The 21,141-nt window shown below is 37.2% G+C and overlaps 1 protein-coding gene across 12 annotated transcripts in view; it reads left to right on the top strand.

The window, feature by feature from the left end:
* The window catches only part of YIPF7 (Yip1 domain family member 7), a 332,610-nt gene that overhangs the window by 181,948 nt on the left and 129,521 nt on the right, over positions 1–21,141 (top strand). For 5 of the 12 annotated variants that reach the window (XM_084799696.1, XM_084799695.1, XM_084799694.1 and 2 more), the window contains exons 2-3: positions 12,672–12,788; positions 16,911–17,074. In XM_084799696.1, coding sequence (XP_084655822.1) covers positions 12,673–12,788; positions 16,911–17,074 — 280 coding nt within the window. In that variant the 5' untranslated portion in view covers position 12,672. Of the gene's footprint in view, positions 1–11,190; positions 11,249–12,671; positions 12,789–16,910; positions 17,075–21,141 lie in introns of those variants that run through there. The other 7 variants (XM_084799697.1, XM_084799690.1, XM_084799689.1 and 4 more) reach the window with 3 other exon arrangements.

The raw sequence follows: 21,141 nt of genomic DNA on the forward strand, positions 1-21,141 counted from the left end.
TGATTGATGGGGGAAGGCCCAGCCTATTGTGGGTGATGCTACCCCTGGGCTGGCAGAGCAAGCCAGTAAGTATCGCTCCTCAATGGCCTCTACATCAGCTCCTGCCTCCAGCGTCCTGCCCTGTTTGCGCTCCTGGCGTTGCTTTCCTCAAGGATGAACTGCAATGTGGCAGTGTAACCCAGTAAACCCATTCCTCCCCAACTTGCTTTGACTCATCGTGTTTTATCACAGCAATAATGCCCTAACTAGGACACCATGCTGCAGCATTACGCTGTCTTGAAATGTCTTCAGCCACCCGACTTAATCCACTGCATTTAGATTCAGCCTCTAGCCCAAGAGCCTTGTACTGCTCAGAACTTTGTGGGCCCAGTCTTTATCATCTTTTTCTCTGTCAAAATTCTAGCTTTCCACACCAACGTCAGAATGGCCTGGTAGGGTCTGATTCCAGGGCTTCTCTTGTTTTTGGCACAGTATTTTTCTACATGCCGTCTGCAAATTAGTTTTAAAAGATTAAGATCTATGTGGTTAAGTTATGAGAACAGCAACCCTTTTGGGGCACAAAATTTCTGTATTAGTTACGTTTAATTCTGTGGTTTAAAGAATACACAGTATGGAAGATGGCATCAAGAATCAGAGACAAGGGCTGCACTGCTCAGTGGGTAAGAGCACTGGTTGCTTTTCCATTGGAAACAAGTTCAATTCCCAGCATCCACATGGCAGCTTCTAACACCTCACACAGACAGACTACAGGCAGCACAGCAGTGCAGGTAAAATAGAAATAAGTCATTTAAAAAGCAGAACTGGAGACTGTTGGTCACATTTTCTCAAAGCCAGGAAATAGAAGATGAATCCTGATATTCAGTGTCTTTCTTTTCTTTTCTTTTCTTTTTTTTTATGCCTTTTATTTTATTCTGGAACTCCACCCCTGGAGATGCAGAGTTTGTCTTCCATTCTCATTCAAATAGTTTTGTAAGCATCCTCATAGACATGCCCAGGTAGGTGTTTTCTAAACAAACCAACTTGACAATAAATATTAACAGTCAGATACACACACACACACACACACACACACACACACACACACACCAATTCTGAGGTACATTCAACTTATGAGCCAGAGGAGCACAGTTCAGTCTGTAACGGATGGGATGGTGAGGACATAGTATTATCTTTACTATGTCTGGATAGCGTATCAGGATTATTGGCATTATAAGAAATCTTTAGGTCTAGTGATGCATGTGGTTATCTTTGCAGTGGTCACGCACAACTTTGTATACAATTTTATAGAACATCCATGCAGTGTTGAAAGCATTTGACATTGCTAAGATGCAGCTAAAAGGTTGCCATCATGTGTCTGTAATGAAAACTACAGCCTGGAAGTTACTATTAGCCTGATTTTCAAATTCTGCTATAATTATTTTTAAACATTTTTTCAAAATTTGAACATTAGTTGAGGGCTTATAAGTACTTTTATGTCATAAAATAGACCGTGCTTTGAAAAGGGAAACAGAAAATTACTGCTGACTTCTGTCCTTTTAATGTGCACATGTCAGTATGCAAGCCCTAACGCACATACACACACATACACACACACACACACACACACACACACACACACACACACACACAGAGAGAGACAGACAGAGACAGAGACAAACAGAGAGAGACAGAGACAGAGACAAACAGAGAGAGACAGAGAGAGGGGAGGAGGGAAATAAAGTGACTTAAGGATATTAATGAATACTAGATCTTGAAGTAGTCTCAAAATCAGAGGCCAGGGAATATTAAAAAAGAATGTGACAAACAATTCTCAGATCAGGCCAGATGTGATTCCAGAGAAAAGTTCACTCTGTCTCAGGTTAATCAGCCCAGTGACTACACAGATTTCTTTGCACAGCATAACAGTGACAGGATTGTGTTAGCTCAAGTGTATGTCAAAGAAGGGTTAAGGTCTAGAGTTTACATAAAATGGGTATAAGAAACTTGGTCAAAGTAGTAATCAGTTTCTATTACTGCTTTAGAAAGCAACTTAGCATCTGGTCTGGGAGTGTTCAACAGGAAAGGAGGCAGCTGGTGTGGTCAGAGGGTGATCAGTGTACCCCATGGCTCTTCTTCAGGGTCAAAAAGTTGTGAGAGGACCTGGCATACTGTATCATGTGGTCTCTCTCTAATAAGCCCTTCTTGGCCCTACCTCCACACTTGGGTTTAATCCTGTGTTGAAGTCTATTCAAATGAATATTAGGATGAGGTAAAACATTTTCCCCCCTAATTCAGGAAAAGAATCAGTTTTCATAACCATGGAATAATACTGTTGGACGCTGGTCTGATGCTGCTAATCTATTTAATTGTTAATTACTGCCCTCCACCCCCCCCCCCAGATCTGGTTACACCCCCGGATGAACACATCCTACACCAAATGATACTGTGAAACTCTACTCTCTAATTATCCCTGATTGGCTAATAAAGTTGCTGACAGCCTGAGTAGGCAGGGCTTAAGTTCCGGGCCTTGGAATCTGAGATGGGAGGAGAGAGGAGGCAGAAGATGAAGCAGAAGGAGAGGAAGCCAGAGAGAAGGAGGCCACCATGGAGCAGAATAGACAGTGAGGACGGACTGAGGGAACAGAAGCATTCCAGACAGGATGGCGTACTGGCAAGTAATTCGGGATGTGTAGCTGGGAGATAGCAAAATAACCTAGAAGGTTGATATCTGCCCAGCTCCAGTGCTTCAAGCGTATAAAAATAAACTAGAGTCTCTTTGTGTCAATTATTTGTGAAGAGAAGCCTTCAAGTGTCTAATATCCTCTGTCAACAACATAATGCCTTTTTTGGGATGAAGATCTGAACCTCCAAAAAAGCTGCAAACTCTTCCACAGTCTTTTGTTAGGGTTTCTATTTGCTGTGATGGAACACTTGAGGACCAAAGGGTTTATTTTACTTCCACTTCCACATCCTAGTCCATCACCAAAGGAAGTCAGGTAGAGAACTCAAAGCAGGAACTAATCCAGAAGCCATGGAGGGCTGCTGTTTACTGCCTTGCTTTCATGGTTTACTCTACCTGCTCACCCTACCCTCAGCCCCCAGGTAGGGTTTCTCTGTGTAACCTTGGTTGGTCTGGACTCTCTTTGTAGACCAGGTTGGCCTAGGACTCACAGAGATCCTCCTACCTCTGCCTCTCCAGTGCTGTGATTAAAGGTGTGTGCCACCACGTCAGGCTCAGTCAAAGAGTGTCACCGCCCACAGTGCGCTGGGCCCTCCTACATCAATCATCAAGAAAACATGCCACAGACTTTCTCACGGGTCTGTCTGGTAGGAGCATCTTCTCAACTAAGGGTCCCTTTTCTTAAATAACTCTAGCATGTGTTAAGGTGACACAGAACTGACCAACACACACTGGGTCAGCAGGAAGTTCTCTAGAAGTAACCTGGATGCCGACAGGACATTAGGAGGGTTGGATATGGTGCATCTACAGTATCCATTTCAAGAAATGAAGAATTAAATCGGATTCATACAATCTAGAAAATTAACTTTAAATGCACATATGTCAAGGAACATTGCCCTTTCTCTCTTAAAGGAAGCAATTTTCTTGAAATTTCTCTTTAAAAAACCATTTTGAATGTTGGAGTTGTAGTCCTTGCATAGCATGCAGGAGACTCTGAATTTGATGCCCTAAATGCTACAAAACTCAAATAACCTGTAGTGCTTAGTTCTTAATACTTTGTTGTTTTTATTTCTCTCATTTATTTTATTCTTTCATGTGTATAATTATTTATATAACATTGGCTAGTTTACCTCTTTTGATTCCTCTTATGTTAAACACTGCACATTAATATTCATTTATTTGAAAGCAAGTTACCTCGGGGACAGTCTTCTCACAATTTGTTTATTTCTCTGTGGCAGTTGTAAAATTTTTATTTATTTTTGCTCTTAAGGAAGAGAATTGTCACATCTTGAGTAAAGAACATGAGAAATAAACACTTAATTTCAAATTTGTACTAGGAATGTGAGAAAAGTAACTGTCAAAAATGTATAAAACTTTCTTGCAAAGGGACTCTTCAGACAACAGAAAAGATAAGTTTAAAAAAAAAGTTAGCAATTTTTTTTTAGCACATTCAGGTAGTCATCAAATAGCCTTCCATTATAAATCTCCTTTAGAATTTCTGCTGTGACCATATTAACGATACAGCATTTTTTAGATCTTATTGTTTGCAGTATTTCAGTAGATTTAGAAGGTGTGTTTTAAGGTCATGTGGTCCAAAATTATCAGTGTTCGACTGTGCAATTTGAGGTCGATTAAATCTTGTTCCCTCCTTTGCCAGTATTTTAACAAGTAGACTACAATACGTTTGCACTAAATATGTACTATCCTTACTGACTTGGATAACAATAAAGTGCAATGGAAGTAAAACATTCACACTTTTAAGGAACACTAAGAAGTCATTTAGTGGTTGCCTGGGTTACTTGGAACATTTGTCTTTGGAGCCCAACTGCCATGTAATAATTACCAGTCTTGAGCTGAGATGATGGAAGAGCTCATATGGACAGTCTGCCAAGGAGAGAAGTGCTGACAGCAAAAAGATAGAGAAAGAAATACTATTTTTTTTTTATTCGCTAGTTTATACTTGTTGAGGCCATAGAGATTGTGGAACAGAAAAATATCATCTCTGCTTCCTCTTGTCCAAACTGCTGATGTGTGCTAGAAAGAAATATTTTCTATTTTATACCACTAAAATGTCCTCTTTTATTGAAAATGGGTTCTTATCATATAATATATCTGATTACAGCTTCCTGTCCCTCTATTCCTCCCACTTCCTCTCCATTCCCCTCCCATCCAAATCCACTCCCTTCCTGTATCTCATTAGAAAAGAGTAGGATTCTATGAGTTAACAACAAAATATAATAAGGTAAAACAAAGACCGCCACATCGAATTTGGACAAGGCAAACCAACAGGAAGAATGGAGCCCCAGAACAGGCACAAGAACCAGAGACCTACTCATTCACATGCTCAAGCACAATACCATACAACCACAGAGGACCCGATAGAGACCCACGTGTGTCCTGTTCTTGTTGCCTCAGTCTCTGTCAGATCATATGAGCAGAGATGATTGTTCAGGTGATCTGGAGGGTCTTGTTTTCCTGGTGTCCTCCAGCCCCTCTGGTTCTTACACTCTTTCTGTCTCCTCTTCTGCAGGTTTCCTGAGCTCTGAGTGGAGGGATTTGATTGAGACAGTACATTCAGATCTCAGTGTTCCATGGTCTCTCTGCCTCTCTGCATCTCTTTTTTTCTCTCTGTGTTTCTGTCTCTGTGTATCTCTCTCTGTCTGTCTCTCTGTTCTTGTTCTCTCTCTCTCTCTCTCTCTCTCTCTCTCTCTCTCTCTCTCTCTCTCTCTCTCTCTCCTTTCTCTACATAATGTCTGGTAGTGGGTCTCTATATTTCCCATCTGCTGCAAGAGAAATCTCAGATGATCAAGATACTAAATTTTTAAGTCGTTTGTAACAAAGAAAATATAAGTTAGCATGAAGTTTCATCAATTTGCATATTGGGTTCTGGGTATTTGGAATTCCTTTACAAGTCAACCATTTAATTAAATATGACATGTATACATAATTGTCAGGTATAAAATGAGTTGTTGCAGATATAGTTGTAGCACCACTAACAGTCTCTTCAGCCCTTGATAGTTCACGTAAAAGATGCTAAAGAATTGGCATAACCATGATTTGATTGTCAATTTCTGGTTTACTTTTATCACAAGAACATACATCTTAGGTGCAGAAGATAGATATGATTCTATAGAAAGATAAAGTAGAATAGTTAGATATGGTCTCCAAAAACCTCAGAGACATTCATATGGCATTTAACAATGTCTTTATTATTTTAAAGATTCACTGACAATTGGACAGGTTAACTTCTGGCAACACCCAGCCTACCTTAAAAGGATGATGAGCATCAAAGAACCTTCTTATGGAGATTTCTTCAAATGTGGCAAACAAGCCACTGGGCACAATTTCCTCATTTCTACCACAGACAGAATTTACCTTAAAAAAGGGCAATCTTGAATGCAGGCAGAATAAATGGCCAAATGCTGCCAAGACAGGGTAAGCAAGTCCTCAATAGTTCCTGCCTGACAAATATGTTTGTCAGATATATTGGGCCCGAAGGCTGAAGAAAATGCTCCAACATTATAGAGAGTTTTGGGTGACTATTCAGGTAGAAAACTGTCTCTGTCATCTTTTCATTTGGAAAGCTACTAACCTGCACTCCTGGCATACTCAGGTAATCAAGTTTATTCCTTCTCAAGTCTCTGATGGAGTTGAAGACAAGTAGGTTAGTTTTACAATCAAGCTTAGTTGTTACGGGTTAAGATGTTTTTAGGTCTAGATAGGTGTTCTAAGTTGATAATGACAATATGTGATGGAGATTGATTTACAATCAGAAATTTAGATGCACCAAAATAGGAAAGATGTCTTCTTCAAGGCTGTCAAATACAAACAGCCAAAACACTAAGAATGTAACACTTATATAATTCCTGATTGTGTCATGGTTCTTCTTGCTATAGGTAGTGTATTGTATATGTCTGTCATAATATAAATATATATATGTAAAAAATAACAATTAAAACAAAAAACAAAACAAAACAAAAAGATGCTATTGAATTACAAATGTCCCCCCACAATATCCCCTCACAATTCATGGTACTTTCTTCCTCTTCTTTTTCTCCTCCTCCTCTTCCTTTTTCTCCTTCTTTCTTCTTCTTATATTGAGTCTTGTAGTACAGCCCATATACACATGGGTATAGGGTAATCCACCGGAGTAGGAGCAACCTACCATGGGCCACATTCCTGAAAAAAATAAATCTTCCTTTCCAAAAGGACAAAGTAGGTATGCTCTAAATGCTTCATATACATATATGAAATTAGCAAAGAAGACTGAATCACATTAAAAATGATATTTGAAAAATAGTATAACTAAAATAAAGACAAGAAAAACAATGTTTTTAAGCTTAAATATTGAACTCTTTGTAATAAATATTTGTAATATGTATTTGTAATTATTTATAATGTTTGTAATAAAAATAAAACCAGAAAAAATTATAGAAAGGGACTGTTAGTGTTGATTTTCACTACAGTTATCAACCACAGAAGGGTCATTTCTGATTTTACTAAGTGATTGTAGCAGTAAAGGAGATGCTTTTAGCTTCCCTGTGTAGGCTATATTACTTCCCAATGTTCTGCAGCTTATTGTTAATTATTGTTGAAGAATTAAAGTAGAAAAATAGAATAGTAACAGGAGGTAATGTCTTCAATCAGGAAGACAGCAATAGAAGCAAAGGGAACTGGTGGGAGACACAACTGAGAATCAGCATTTATAGCGCTTACTAAGAAGTTAGATGGTTTTTTACATTTCCATGAATGGCTGTGTTTTGGAATTATTTCTTGAGACAGAGAAGACAGTGAGGAGGAGAGGGAAAACCAAGCATTTTCGGTTATCTTGTACTTGAAATGTGTATCAGGTAAGTTGCCTGGAGCTGAGAAGAAATGCCCAGGGCTCTGAAAGTTGTCCATATATACATCTTTTACCCACCCATGAGAGTTAATGAGATAAACAAAAGAAAAGAAACAAATGAAAGAATGGAGTAAAAGAAATGGCCTGTGAAGTGGGGAAAGGGTTCATGAGATCATCATGTTCACTTTATCATATGAGAACTTTGATCATATTCACTTTGGGTATTTATAACTAAGAGACAATTACTTAAATAGATAAACTTGGAAGATCAGTGATTATTACTTTAACTGTCTTTTTGATTGATCTAAACTCTGTCCTTTAAGGCACACTAGAGCAGTCAGATGATTTGTTAATGGAGAAAACATTTAAAACCATTTTGTACATGTAAAACATTGCATTATAAGCATAGCTTTAAAGGACTCTAGTATCTGTATTAGTGATCTGTTAATGCACTTCTCAGGAAATTGAAGTCATTTGTTCCTCAGTGTTTCATGGCCTACAGTACTCTTGAGGCTTAGATTAATTTCATTTTTATATACCATTTTTGGTTGATGTATGTTTGCAATTCATTTAATCAAACCAGGCTTTCATGAAGGAAATTGCATTTAAAAATGCGTAATCTTAAAAGTTTCAAATTTATCTAAATGGAATAAAATTTTAAATGTCTTTTGTAAACATTCCAGTAAATTTTGATGTGAGGAAAATGTTCCTTGATTTTTGTGTTGTTAAGAAGAAAGACCTATAGTCTTTCAGAAGGAACTTGGATACCAGTTTCCCTGGTTTCATCACATTATATGGGTTTGTTTACAGACTAGACACCATTGATGAATAAAATTGATACATGTCATTAAAAATGAAATAATAGAATAAGAGAATTTTGAAAGGAAAAAGAGAAAGTATGATCTAATTGTGGCTCTTGTGCATAAATTAGATGTTTTCTCACCGCTATACCATCAAGACAGTACAATTCTCCAAATTCTAGAAATCATCCTCAAAGTCTGTCCTTCATATCTAACAGAAACCAAAGCCCATCATATGATCAGAAAAATTATACATATTTATGAGAGCTCCATCGTGAAAGTTAGTATTTTGTACTATGTGCTTGTTCAGTGCTCTCTGCCTCTGGGCCTCCCCTCAGTGTTCCCTCGTCTGAATCTTCTCGTTGGCATTCACACTCCAGCTAGAACCCCTCGCTTATTCCTTCAGCTGCCATGGCTTTTGTAGCACTTCAAGCTGTGTCACTGCAGTGGTCTTCACTAAATTAGAGTCTCTTTCCCATGTTTGCATTAAACTGACCACAGCTTTCTATTTCTAAAACCCTGTATAGCATCTTATTTCAGTTACACAATCTATAGATCACTTGCCATGGTCTACAAGTCCCTTGTGATCTGGTTTACATCTCAGTATCATCTCCTTAAACTTTCCTGTAGCTCAAAGTTTCTTCTCAGATTGGTTTATACTTAACCACAAAATGGCCAAGATCCTTGTCATCTTATAGCCTTTGCTTGCAATGTCCTTCACACAGCCTCCCACGAGCCTTCTTTCTCATCAGTCAGCTCTCCCTACTCAGATGAGCCTTTTCATGGGTCATCACCAAGATCCTCTTCCCTCGTTACTCTTCATGTTCTACATGGTTAATTTCTGACATCACCTTGGGTAATCATTGTGCGGCTAGTTTTATGTAAACTTGATACAAGCTAAAGTCATAGGATAGGGAACCTTAGTTGAGAACAAGCCTCCGTACGATTAGGCTACAGGCAAGTAGGCAGGGCATTTCCTTAGTTAGTGATTGAAGAGGGAGGGTCCAGTCCATTGCTGATGGTGCCATCCCAGGGCTGGAGATCCTAGCTTCTATAAGAAAGCAGGCTGAGCAAGCCGTGGGGAGCAAGTCAGTAAGCAGTGTTCCTCCATATCCTCTGAAACAGCTCCTGCCTCCAGGTCCCTGCACTGTTTGGTTCTTGTCATGACTTCCTTCAATGATTAACAGTGCTGTTGAAGTGTAAGCCAAATCTACCCTTTCCTCTCTGCATTGCAGAGACTGTTTAGTTGCAGCAATAGAAATCCTAACTAAGTCAACCATGCAAGCTTTGAGCTCTGCTGTACTTTAAATAATGACTCTTCTAGTGTCTGATGCCTTTGGGCAAATTATTCCTCTTTATTTCTTTTTCTATAAAATGGCAAAGTAAAAACTCAGGAAAGTGCTGCAGAAGATAAATTGCCTATACCTAAACTTTGTAGATAATGCTGAGATATTCATTATTAATTGCAAATATAGTATAATATGTGCTAAAATATGTAACTTTGAATTCAGCTTCCAAGTTTTGTAGTCATGCTTCAAGACTGGAGTCTGTCTGGGCATGGTGACTCAAACCTTTGATCCCGTTCCTCCAGAGGCAGAGGCCAGTGGATCTCTGTTAGTTCAAGGCCAGCCTGGTCTACATAACACTAGACCATCCAAGACCCCTATCTCCAAAATAAGAAGAGAAAACTCTGGTATTCAGTAGGTGGTCCTCAATAAATATGTGGATGTATGTTACTTTACTAGTGATATAGAAATAGAAATTATTAAACAAATTCATCTTTAAAATTTTTTGAACACCAGGATTTGGATATATAAGGAATCTAAGATTGAACAAAGGAGACTCAGCAGAAAGCAAACTGTGAGGGAAATAGCCCTCCAAGTTACCTGATCCAGGAGCAATGGACAGTACTGTCTATAATGGCTTACCTGGGTCGGAGCCACAGCAAAGTTTCTTAGTAGTAACTTGGTGATATAATACAGGGAGCCAGCCATGTACCGTTCCAGGACTAGGGTGAATTAGAAATCCTCCAGTGGCTGGATTTGGCTTGAAAGCGAAACAGAATGTGTTCTCTATATGGAAACACTAGATCAGGGCGAGAAGATGGCACATGGTTAAGTGCTTGCTGTTCAAGGACAAGGACATGGGTTGGATACCTAATACCCACGTAAAAATCCAGGTGCCAAGGGATGGAGACAGCATGATCCAGCCAGCCTAGACAGCCGGTTAGCCAGGTTCAGTAAGATTCTGTCTCAGAAAACAGCATGGAGAAGGATGGGTGAAGACACTGATGCCAACTACTTTGGCTGCATGCAAAGCTCCAAATGTCCCTCCCCATACACCAAAACAAACACCCACAAAAACTAGATCCTAGTAACATATCTTAACCTCAGCTGCAGAATTAAAAGCACGTAAAGTCAAGGTCAGGCCACAATTCATCTTCCTAAAAATCGTCAGATTTGGCACAAATGATATCATTTTATTTAGGTGCTGAGATCTTTATGTTAAGTTCAAGTACTATATATATGTATATATATATTTATTTTTTATCACTGATTATTAGTAAATCCTATTAGCCTGAAAACCAGCGTAGGAGAAAGCACATCAAGCCTTTGCTTTCCCTGGCTTACATCCAATAAATAATCTTGTTCCAAAGTTTAGGTCACATGCACACAAGGATACTGGATTTATTTCCCCACAATATCAGATTTATGTCTGCATGTTGCTCATTGTGTTTATAAACCATGAAAGTGTTATAAGATACTGCGTTTGGTTGTAGCCAGCCTTGCTTACTTGGCTGTGTCATCTGTCCACTGTGTCAGAGTACAAATTTAGAAACTTTTATATATAGCCAGTGTGTCATCTTTGCACCCACTGATTTGTTTAAATTTCCCAAGTACAGCTACGTTTTTTGGAGGCTCTTTTCTCACGCATACATAGAGGCAGGTACGTGTCTGTTCTATCTGATCCTTACAAAACACCTAGCAGTTAAATAAAATGCAAAACAGGATTCTGTAAGAAGTGAAGTAGCTTGGCATGTTACCTAAAGTTAGGTATTCTCGAGAGAAATTCCTCTGTGCTTCATAAAAACATTTCTTTTTAATGGGCTAAGAAACTTACACTATTAAGTTTTAAGTTCTTTATATTATATAACTTGTTAAAAGATTATACCATGTCTTGATTTTAATATTCATAACTCATAGCTACTTCATGCACATTCCTAATAAAAAGTCCTTATTTATAAAAATCAGCTATATGAATTGCTATATCCACCTTTAACAAGGCTTTCTGTATTTTGCTGAACTGAATAACTTCATGAGCTTTTGATTGTAAGCTGAACATTTCTGATTAAGGGAGCTCTTAGAGTTAAAGCTGTCTTATGCAGTTTAGCTTGAAGTTTATTATTGGAAGTATCCCACAGATGACTATAATTAAATGGATTAATGCAAGTGGTTTCCAAATTCACTCTTTTGAAATAGAAATGGCTGCCGAAAACCATGGGATTAAAAATTCAGAAGTCTTTGTCTTCTTCTAGAATTTTTATCCCAATAGCCATCCCTGACTTTCCAATACCTCTTCTGTCACATTTTGTTCTGTTTCATCCGGTATTCCAGGTTTTAGTCTAAGCCAAGGTCATGCACTCAGAATTACCAGAAGTGACTGTTAGCTAAGTAGTGAGTGGACATAGGTAAAAGACTTGGGTCCCTAGCCTAGCATATGGAGTCTTTCCCCCTCTGACTCATCTAACATTCATGGGCAATATCCTGGGCAAAGAGAAGAAATTGTTGCAGATATGTAACAGGTATTCCCAAAGAGAATTAGGAAATATTTTATAGAGTTTGCTTTTTGTTTAGTGGAGTAAGAGGACATTTAGAAAAATGTATGTCTCTTGGAAAATAAAAATAAAAACATTATTATTATTAGCTGTTACATTCTGCCTTGTTTGTGTCGTGTGTGTGTGTGTGTGTGTGTGTGTGTGTGTGTGTGTGTGTACATGCCTGTATACCTGTACATCTTTTTAAAGTGAGAAACTTGCAGTGCTTAGGATAATTTAGTATATATGTACCGCGCTACATTTAAGCATTTCTCTAAATTATTAAGAATGAGGTGTGTGTGTGTGAGAGAGAGAAATTTGGTGGTTTCATTTAGAAAAATTGAAATCACAATAAGAAAACATGAAAACTTAGTAAAGTAGTTGATGGTGGCTTTCCCGCATGTTTCCTGCTATTCCCTTATCACTGGCTTATTCTTTGATAGAATGATAGCTATTACTACACCTCAGTTAATCCTAGTATATATTTCCAGTATATAGTTCAAAAAGTTTAACTGGCTAATAAACTAAGTAAAAAACAAACTCTTAATTTTTCAGGATGTCAAACCTGGGACAGTGTGACATGGACTTTTACCAATCTAATTATACCATTGATAACGAGGAGCAGAGTTATAATGATTCTAATGCTTATGGAAATCCTTATGGATCCAGACAGTAAGTATTAAGTAAGAATGCTCCCAATTTTAGAAGTGTCAATGTTCTGTCAGTTAGTTCCTGGTAGGTAGATTTTCTTGAGGGAAGACAAAGTTAGCGGAGCAGTGTCAATGAAGTATCCCTACTAAATGAAAAAAATTAAAAATAAAATAAAATAAAATAAAAAAGGACAGACAGAGAAATTACCCAGTTTCTGTGACTTGGAGCTCATGCCAAGTTAATGCCTTCTTTATTATTTTAAAAATAAAACTTAAGATCCTGATAGTTATTAGGATGCTGAAAATATATTTAATTTATTTTAAAAACATGTATTTTTAGCTAATTTGTCTCAGAAATTAAGACCACTATAAAACCAAGATAAGGATGAAATTCAAGATCCTTATAATTTTCATGTTAAAAAATAAGAATTTTCTACATGTGTACTGTAGTCACATCACCTCCCAGCACTTGGGAGGCACAGCCAGGTGGAGCTCTGTGAGTTCCAGGTCAGCCTTGTCTGCAAAGCAAGCCTAGGACAGCCAGAGCTCTTGCTATACAGTGAAACCCTGTCTTGAAAAACCAAAAATAAAATTTTAAAAAGATGTAGTACAGATTTGAGATAAATTTAACTTGGAGGTCTGGGGAGACGCCTCAGTTGGTAAAATTGTGAAGGCTTGAGTTAACATCTTCAGAATTCCTGTAGAAAAGTTGGATTAAGTGTGATGTATCTGTAATACAACATGGAGGACATGGCAATTGGAAATTCTCTGAGGTTTGGGGCCTAGGCATTTTAGACAAATCAGCAAGCTCCAGCCAGTGAGAGATTCTTCACCGTGAAAACCTAAGGCAGAGATCTATTGAGGTAGACACTTTACAATGACCCCTGCTTCTACATGTGTGCAGACACACACACACACACACACACACACACACACACACACACACACACACATACACACACACACACGAGAAGGGGGGAGGATTCTTAATTTGAAGTTTGAAAGAGAAATAATGAAATATTTAGTAATTGCTTTTATTGGTGACAAAAAGAAAGAAACAAAGAAACAAACAAAACTCTGCTCACTAAGGAAATTTTGTCCTACCTGGCATTGATGATCTCTTTGACATTAAGAAGACAACTTCTTTTCTTCAGTTGAAACAGAGGTACATGTAGTTTGTGGAATTTTCCTAAGAAACAATTGTAGTGATGTTTAATAAAGTATACATTAAAGCAAAACCCCGATTTAAGTGCTAGGTGAGCATGACTGTGCACTCTGCTCTCCCATTGCTGTTGGTTCTCGTTGGCTTTTCTGCATCCTGTATTGTGGGTTTAGGTTACTGAACTGGAATAAGGATCATGTTTCTCAACATTTATGATAATTAACATTTGCTTCGTTCTTTTTTGTGTGTTTAGAACTGCCTTGAGCCTTATTAAGTATGTCCCTGGAGCCCTGAGCAAGCTTATGAGTTAGCTACTAATTTTGAGAAACCAGCCACACAGATAAATTTGACTTATTTTCAAAATTACTATTTATTTATTTATTTGTTTATTTATTTATTTTGGTGCTGTATATCACAAAAAAAAATCATGAAAGCAACTTAAGGCATAAGGTTTTGTTTTTGTTTGCTTGTTTGTTTGTTTTTGACTTATGGTTTGAGGCTACCATGAGTCCATCATGGAGGATGATGGGGAGTCTTTGAGGACACAGTGTGAGATGTCTGCTCACATTATGCCCACAGCCAGGAAACAGAAGGAGAGAGGTGAATATTGGTGCTCATGTCACTTCCTCCTTTTGTTCAGATTAGTATACCCCAGCCCACAGAATGCCGAGGCTCTAAATAGGCCTGTATGTTACCTTCTCAGTCACTTCAATCTAGAATTCCCTTCCCTCACACGTGGGCCCAGATGTTTGTGTCTTAGTTGATGCTAAATCCATTCGAATTAACAATGAATATTAACCATCACAGTCAGTTAGTAAGTAACAGCTTAAAGTTTGGGGTCTAAATTTCTTTGATTGTATATAAAGGTGAACATATGGTTTATTATAAAGCAAAAAACATAAAATAGATTCTATTAATACTAATGTTTGTATAATAGCAGTGAACTGGACCTTCGTAGGCACACTAAGATATATGTTGACTGTATCATCCCAACAGATTTAGGCCAAATAACCACTTAACAAAATCTTTCAGATATATACATCATTGAAAGTTTGTTTTACATGTAGACAAATTACCTTAAAAGCTACAGAAGTGAAGATGAAATGGATGAACATGTGTGAGTGGAATAGAAAGTGTTCATCTCTGTCTGGAGAAATTTGGACCCTGTTCTTAACTAACTGATCACTGTACACGCATAAGAAGCAGGTGCTGCATTCCTTAATGGTAGGGAAAGGTACAACTTCAAATGGTGAGTTTATGAAACTATCTCCCATTGTACCAGCTATTATTTATACTTTGAGAGATAAAGAAACAGCAAAAGTGTGTTTGAGGTTGAACAAGTCCAATAAAAATTAGGCTGTATCAGGATGGTCAGTATAAGGATCCAAAATGAGGAAATGGTCAGCTTTGTGTCTCAGGTGCCCGTGGCATGCCCATCCTTTTTACCCATTCTCATGTACAAATGGCATTTCTACTTGAGTATTACCTATGTTTTTGACTACAATAAAGTCTAGTGAGAGGACACTGAAGCTTTGTTTTTAAGCCAGGACCCATGGGTAGATTACAGCTTTCTCTCCCATTCTGCCCAAACCCACCTTCTTTTCACTCTGATTATTCATGTACAAACAGTTATGAGAAATCAAGATGACAAAGAGATAGACATTAACGAAATGAGGAAAGCCATGATTACACTGCACCAGTGTGGCTCAGTTTGGCCCAAGTATCAGCCCCGGTTCCAGCCCACACTGAAAAATGAGCAATCCGTCTCCTGACTGAGGTAGCTACAGTAATCAGTACATATGCTGTGGGGACTCAAAGCTATTAGAGCACATCCTGCCTTTAATAAGTCAGTATTGGTGTAATCAGTGATAACAGGATTCTCTCCTCCCTCGTCCTTATAGTTCTGTTAGCCAAGGTAGGTCACTTTGCTGGTAAAGGTTAAGTACATAAAAAGAATATAATTTTGTTGACATTTCTATAAAGATTAATCATAAAAGAACATTATCAAAATTCACTTTGTAAAAAAGTTTTAGTACAAAGAGATCTCAAGAATTAAAAAATTCAAAATCTTGAACTCTATATTTATCTAAGGCTAATAACCTTTTGTAAAAACAAAGTAAAACAAAATGTGAAAAAGCCCTTAAATATGAGATAGACCATTACTGATTTTTCTTTCCCTTACCGAAAGGACGACAAGCAAAGTCTATGGGAAATTAACTGGTGTCATGCACTGTTTCTTTTTCTTCCATCCTCTAGCACTAATGCAAGTTATTTACAAGAATCAAACGTTTTTCAAGTTTCTCATGCATATGATAAAAAATACATTCATGGATATGTAAAAACGTCATGTTTTGGTGAAAGCAAATTGCTCATGGTAAAAGGAGTTTAAGAACTTAGCTACTCACATCCTAAGCAAGGTGCTGTAGGTATTCACAGAGAACGTGACGGACAGTAATTTCCTGGGAAGAGTCAGTAGTAGAGAGTACGTTTTCTATAAACAAAACAGATTTTGATTTCATTTGGGTTGATACCATTAAGTTATAATTTTCATTAGCTTATTGGTTTTTGGAAACTTTATTATTAATAACTTCCTCGTGCGCAGCAGAAAGGACACTTTCCTATGTAGAGAGCAGAGCGCTGCTCATAAAACTTGAGTCTAAAAACCAAGTGTATTACTGTGTAGGTCATCTACTTTCCAAACTCTGTTTACCTGGTATTTAAAGTGCAGTTTTGACCATGCAGAGTTTTAAATGAGAAAAGGAGAGAGTGCCCAGCATACCACATATGATCAATTAATACTGTTACTGTGGATCACTATTACAGAAACTTTTTATGACCCCTTCAAAACTTTGAGTTAAGTTTTTCTTTTTAAGCAGGATCATTGGTTAAATTGATTCTGAGGAAAATTGTACTTTCATTCCTTGATTTGACAGGGTAGTCCTTTTGTAAATGTAAAAATACAGATACTCTTATTTTTTCCAGAACACAAGCCACCGTGCAGCCCCAGTCTTCCACACCAGCTCCACCTGAGATGTTCTTGCCTTCGGGGTATGCGGGGCAGCTTTTTCAGCCAGCATCCAACTCAGATTATTACTCACAATCTCCCCCAGTTGACAGTTTTGATGAAGAGCCTCCTTTGCTAGAAGGTAAGTTAAGGCAAAGTTCTTAATGAGAGAACTACAGCCATAATCAGTGCTTAGCCTATTCTGCCAGAATTCTGCATGCGGTGCTTTGTATGCAGTTAATGCACAGTTAGGAAGAGTCTGCCAGACCAAGACACATAAACATAAACTGTTGTAACTTGGTTGAATTTAGGGGTGAAATTTCCAAGCATGTTTGTTCTGTTGCTGTGAAATTGTTGCTATTATCCAGTATTTCTTCACTGTTAGATTGTGACTCTGGCCATGCATAAACAGGAAAGACATGTTATGGAGAGAGGTTTACATCAGAGTACCTACATGTCTCAACCACCTAACGATGAGCTTCATACAGGCAGATCGCTGTGAGCTCAAGGCCAGCCTGGTCTACAGAGCGAGTCCCGGACAGCCAAGGCTAACACAGAGAGACCCTGTCTGGAAAACAAACAAACAAACAACAACAACAACAACAAAAACCCAAAATAACAGGATTATTTTATTCATTGCTGTTTTCCTGGGAGCCAAGGGGATAGTTTCCCAATTTAAAATTTCTTTGTGGTTCACATGGAAGCAAGGCAATTTTTTCTCTCTCCTCCCTCTCTCTCTCTCTCTCTCTCTCTCTCTCTCTCTCTCTCTCTCTCTCTCTCTCTCTCTCTCGTGAACGTGGCAAGGCTAGGGGCAGGAGAATACAGTTCCAGTTCATAACGATGTTCTTAGGTAGGAAACACAGGACTCCTGGAGGGAAGGTGCAGATGGATTTCATGTTCTTTCTGTCCCTCCATTTCTATTCACACACAGGCATGCTATGTCTGCATGAAGATTTCTTGGTGGAAGTAACAACTGTGAGGAAATACTTGACACTCTAATGGAGTTACTTTATAGAGCTAAGCAGAAATAGCAGAAATGTCCATTTCTAAACTTCCCCAAATCCTATGTATCTGCATGGGCTCTAAATGGAATGTAGTGAAAATGAAGACTATAGTTACCAATATTTTCCACAAAAAGCACTTTTTACCTCATTTGAGTTCACTATCCACCTACAATTAACACAACCTTCTTTCTTTGCCTAAAATAATATAAAAAGGAGAATGATTTACCTAGTACCAAATAGCATAAAAATTGTGCCGTTGATCCGTTAGTACCTTAGAAGCTTTTGAAGTTTGGTGGTTAGTTATGTCTAATCAGCTCTGTCTGTTTCTCTTGTGAATCACTGAACAACTTATAAACCAGATTTACCAAGCATTTGTTACTTCATCTTTGACTTAAAGGACCCATCAGTTCTTTAAGTGCACTCAGTATATAAATTGGAAAATGTAGAAACACATGAATTAGTATATAAAACTGTTAAAATCTTGTCTCTAAAGATTAACCCTCATGAAAGATTTGAATGTTTCTTCCCTGCCACTATCACATTTTCTTGTTGTGTGCACAATTATGCATATACATACGTAGTTACTTCAAAGGAAATACTATTTTTCAGTGGGAATTTTTGTTTTGAGTATTTTAATATTTAAATCATACAATTTAGTATTTAAAGCATACAACTATATAAGGTCTTCTTTTCAGTTATGGTATCATGATCATTTCTATATATAAGTTCTTTAAAGTCATTAAGTGTTAGAAAACATGATTTCTAATGGTCTTATAAAACACCAGTGCCACACTCTAAATGCACTTGAAAGGTTGTAGCCTACAATAAGTCATATTTTGATGACCATCATTGTTGAATCTTTTGGCCTGTACATTCTTTGGGATATATCTGTAACAGTGTGAAATTTGATCAGAAGGCATGTGGAACATGGATTTCCTACTGAACTTCATAGTAAAATAGGAGATGTCTATGTTAATTTGATAGTAAAAAATGAAAGATAAATATGTTTTATAGTACTGGAAGGTTGAGATCTTTCCATGTGTATTGATTGCCTTTACTGAGTCCTATTTGTGTGCATTTTGACATATTACTATTAATTAAATTTTTTTCTTATTTTAAGATAAATTTAGAAAATAATACAGTAATAATTTTCTAGAAGATGCATTTAAAGAAACTATTTTTGTTTATTTCCAATATAGTTTTCCTATAGGTCTTTGGGGACACATGGAATTTTTAGTATTTATATTTTAAAATTAAGAATGATATTTCTTGGGAACTTTTTAAAGAATTGCAGTTTTGCCTAGAACCAGTTCCTCTAGATCAACATAGCATTTATATCAATTTCCTTTAAAATTCTCAGATTTTAAAATAATGTTTTTGTTTCACATTTTCATAAATTAAAAATATAACAAAAATTTATTATAGGATAATTGTAATTATGGGATAATTAGGGTATCAAATAGTAATTATAGGATAATTACACTAACAAGCTAGAAAAGTTACTGGTATTTGTTGTTTTCTACTTGTAGCAAGGCTTGATATTTGAAATGATATGAAAGGTCAATGCCATAATTTATGTAAAATAAAGATCTTAATTCACTTTTATATTTCATATTATATACTTTACTACCACTAGATGACAGCAAAACAATAAATTTTACATTCAAGTTTTATAGAGGTTATATCTTGTTTTATATAATAAGGTGTTATGTTGGGACATCTTTGATGAATATTTTGTAATAAATTTGAAAGCAAAATATTATAGACATATATATTCAGTCAAAAACATAAAATGTTTTTCTCATAAAAATATTTAGCACATCCTATATCTATTCACAGTTTTATGACTCAGTATTGAAATGTGTGCAGGCCTTAATTATGCTATTAAATAAATTGTAGAAATCAGTAATAATATTTCATGAAGCATTTCTCCAAGTTTTTTCACAAATAACTACTCAGTTTTTGAAGAAAAAATTATTTTGTACCAAAGGTACTTGTGATATAAACTCAAAATGAATTTGAAAGTTATATAAGTCTGCATGAAATTAATTTAAACTGTGATATTTCTTAATTTTTATGACCTTTTGCTGTTTAAATTTACATTAAATTCTTAACCCATCTTCAGCTTGGTGAACCATCCATCTCCTTCAGTGTGCGTGGTCATAAGACACAACACACTTAAAGCGAAGGGAAAGCATGGAAACAGACGCTTACACAACTTGATCATTCTCTGTCTTTCCTTCTTTTTATTATAGTTGACTCAGATTGCATTCTGACTGTTATCCCCTTGCTCACTCTTTTTAAAAATTACTTCTTTTTATTTTTTGAGGTTATAATTACATAATTTCTGCCTTTCCTCCCTCCAATTTCTCACATGTACCCCTTTTTGCTGCTCTCTTTAAGATTTATGGCCTACTTTTTCATTAATTGCTAGTGTGTGTGTGTGTGTGTGTGTGTGTGTGTGTGTGTGTGTGTGTATTCCTAACTACAACCTGCTCAGTCTGTATACTGTTACTTGTATTATGCTTTCAGGTGCTCACTGTTTCCTAATTGCTGGGAGCAATTGCACACTGGATTGGCAAAAGCAAACATGTGAGCCTCCTGGAGGCAGCTCGCTCGGTTTTGCCCAGCTGACGAATGGCTGCACCCCTGCTTTAGGCAGAACCCCAAGGAGTTTGCTTCAAGGCTGCTTATCGTTGCTGTACTGCCTTTCCATGCTTGTCTCATGTACTTGACGTGCAATAGAGAATCTCACTGTTTGCTGCTCTATAGCTGCTACTCTCTCTGTTGGGCAGATTTACTGCAGACTCTTATGAAGATGATTTTATAACTCCTCATGATAATTCCTGAATTGATTCAAGTCATCCCTACCCTCCTGCAAAATAGCTAAAGCCCCATGAAGCACTTAGTTTATAACAGGAAGGAAAACAAGATTGAAACAAATTAATAATCAAGGAAATACATGCATTCTAAGTTTAGCCCAAGGATAAGACGCAGGTTACAGGACAATAAGAAAGACCACATGAATACAGAAACAAAGAATAAATGGTTAGCGACACAAGACAAGACAGACACCCATGTCTTAGAAACCCCTTGACATAAAAAGTTTGAACACATAATGTACATATGAAATAAGAACAAGATGAAACTTCCGCTTTGAAGGCATAATGAGCATATAGCTAAAACCACTGCCTTAAACTTATAA

This window comes from Acomys minous (genome assembly GCF_964271855.1).
Source record: "Acomys minous genome assembly, chromosome: 10".
Taxonomy (NCBI): Eukaryota; Metazoa; Chordata; class Mammalia; order Rodentia; family Muridae; genus Acomys; species Acomys minous.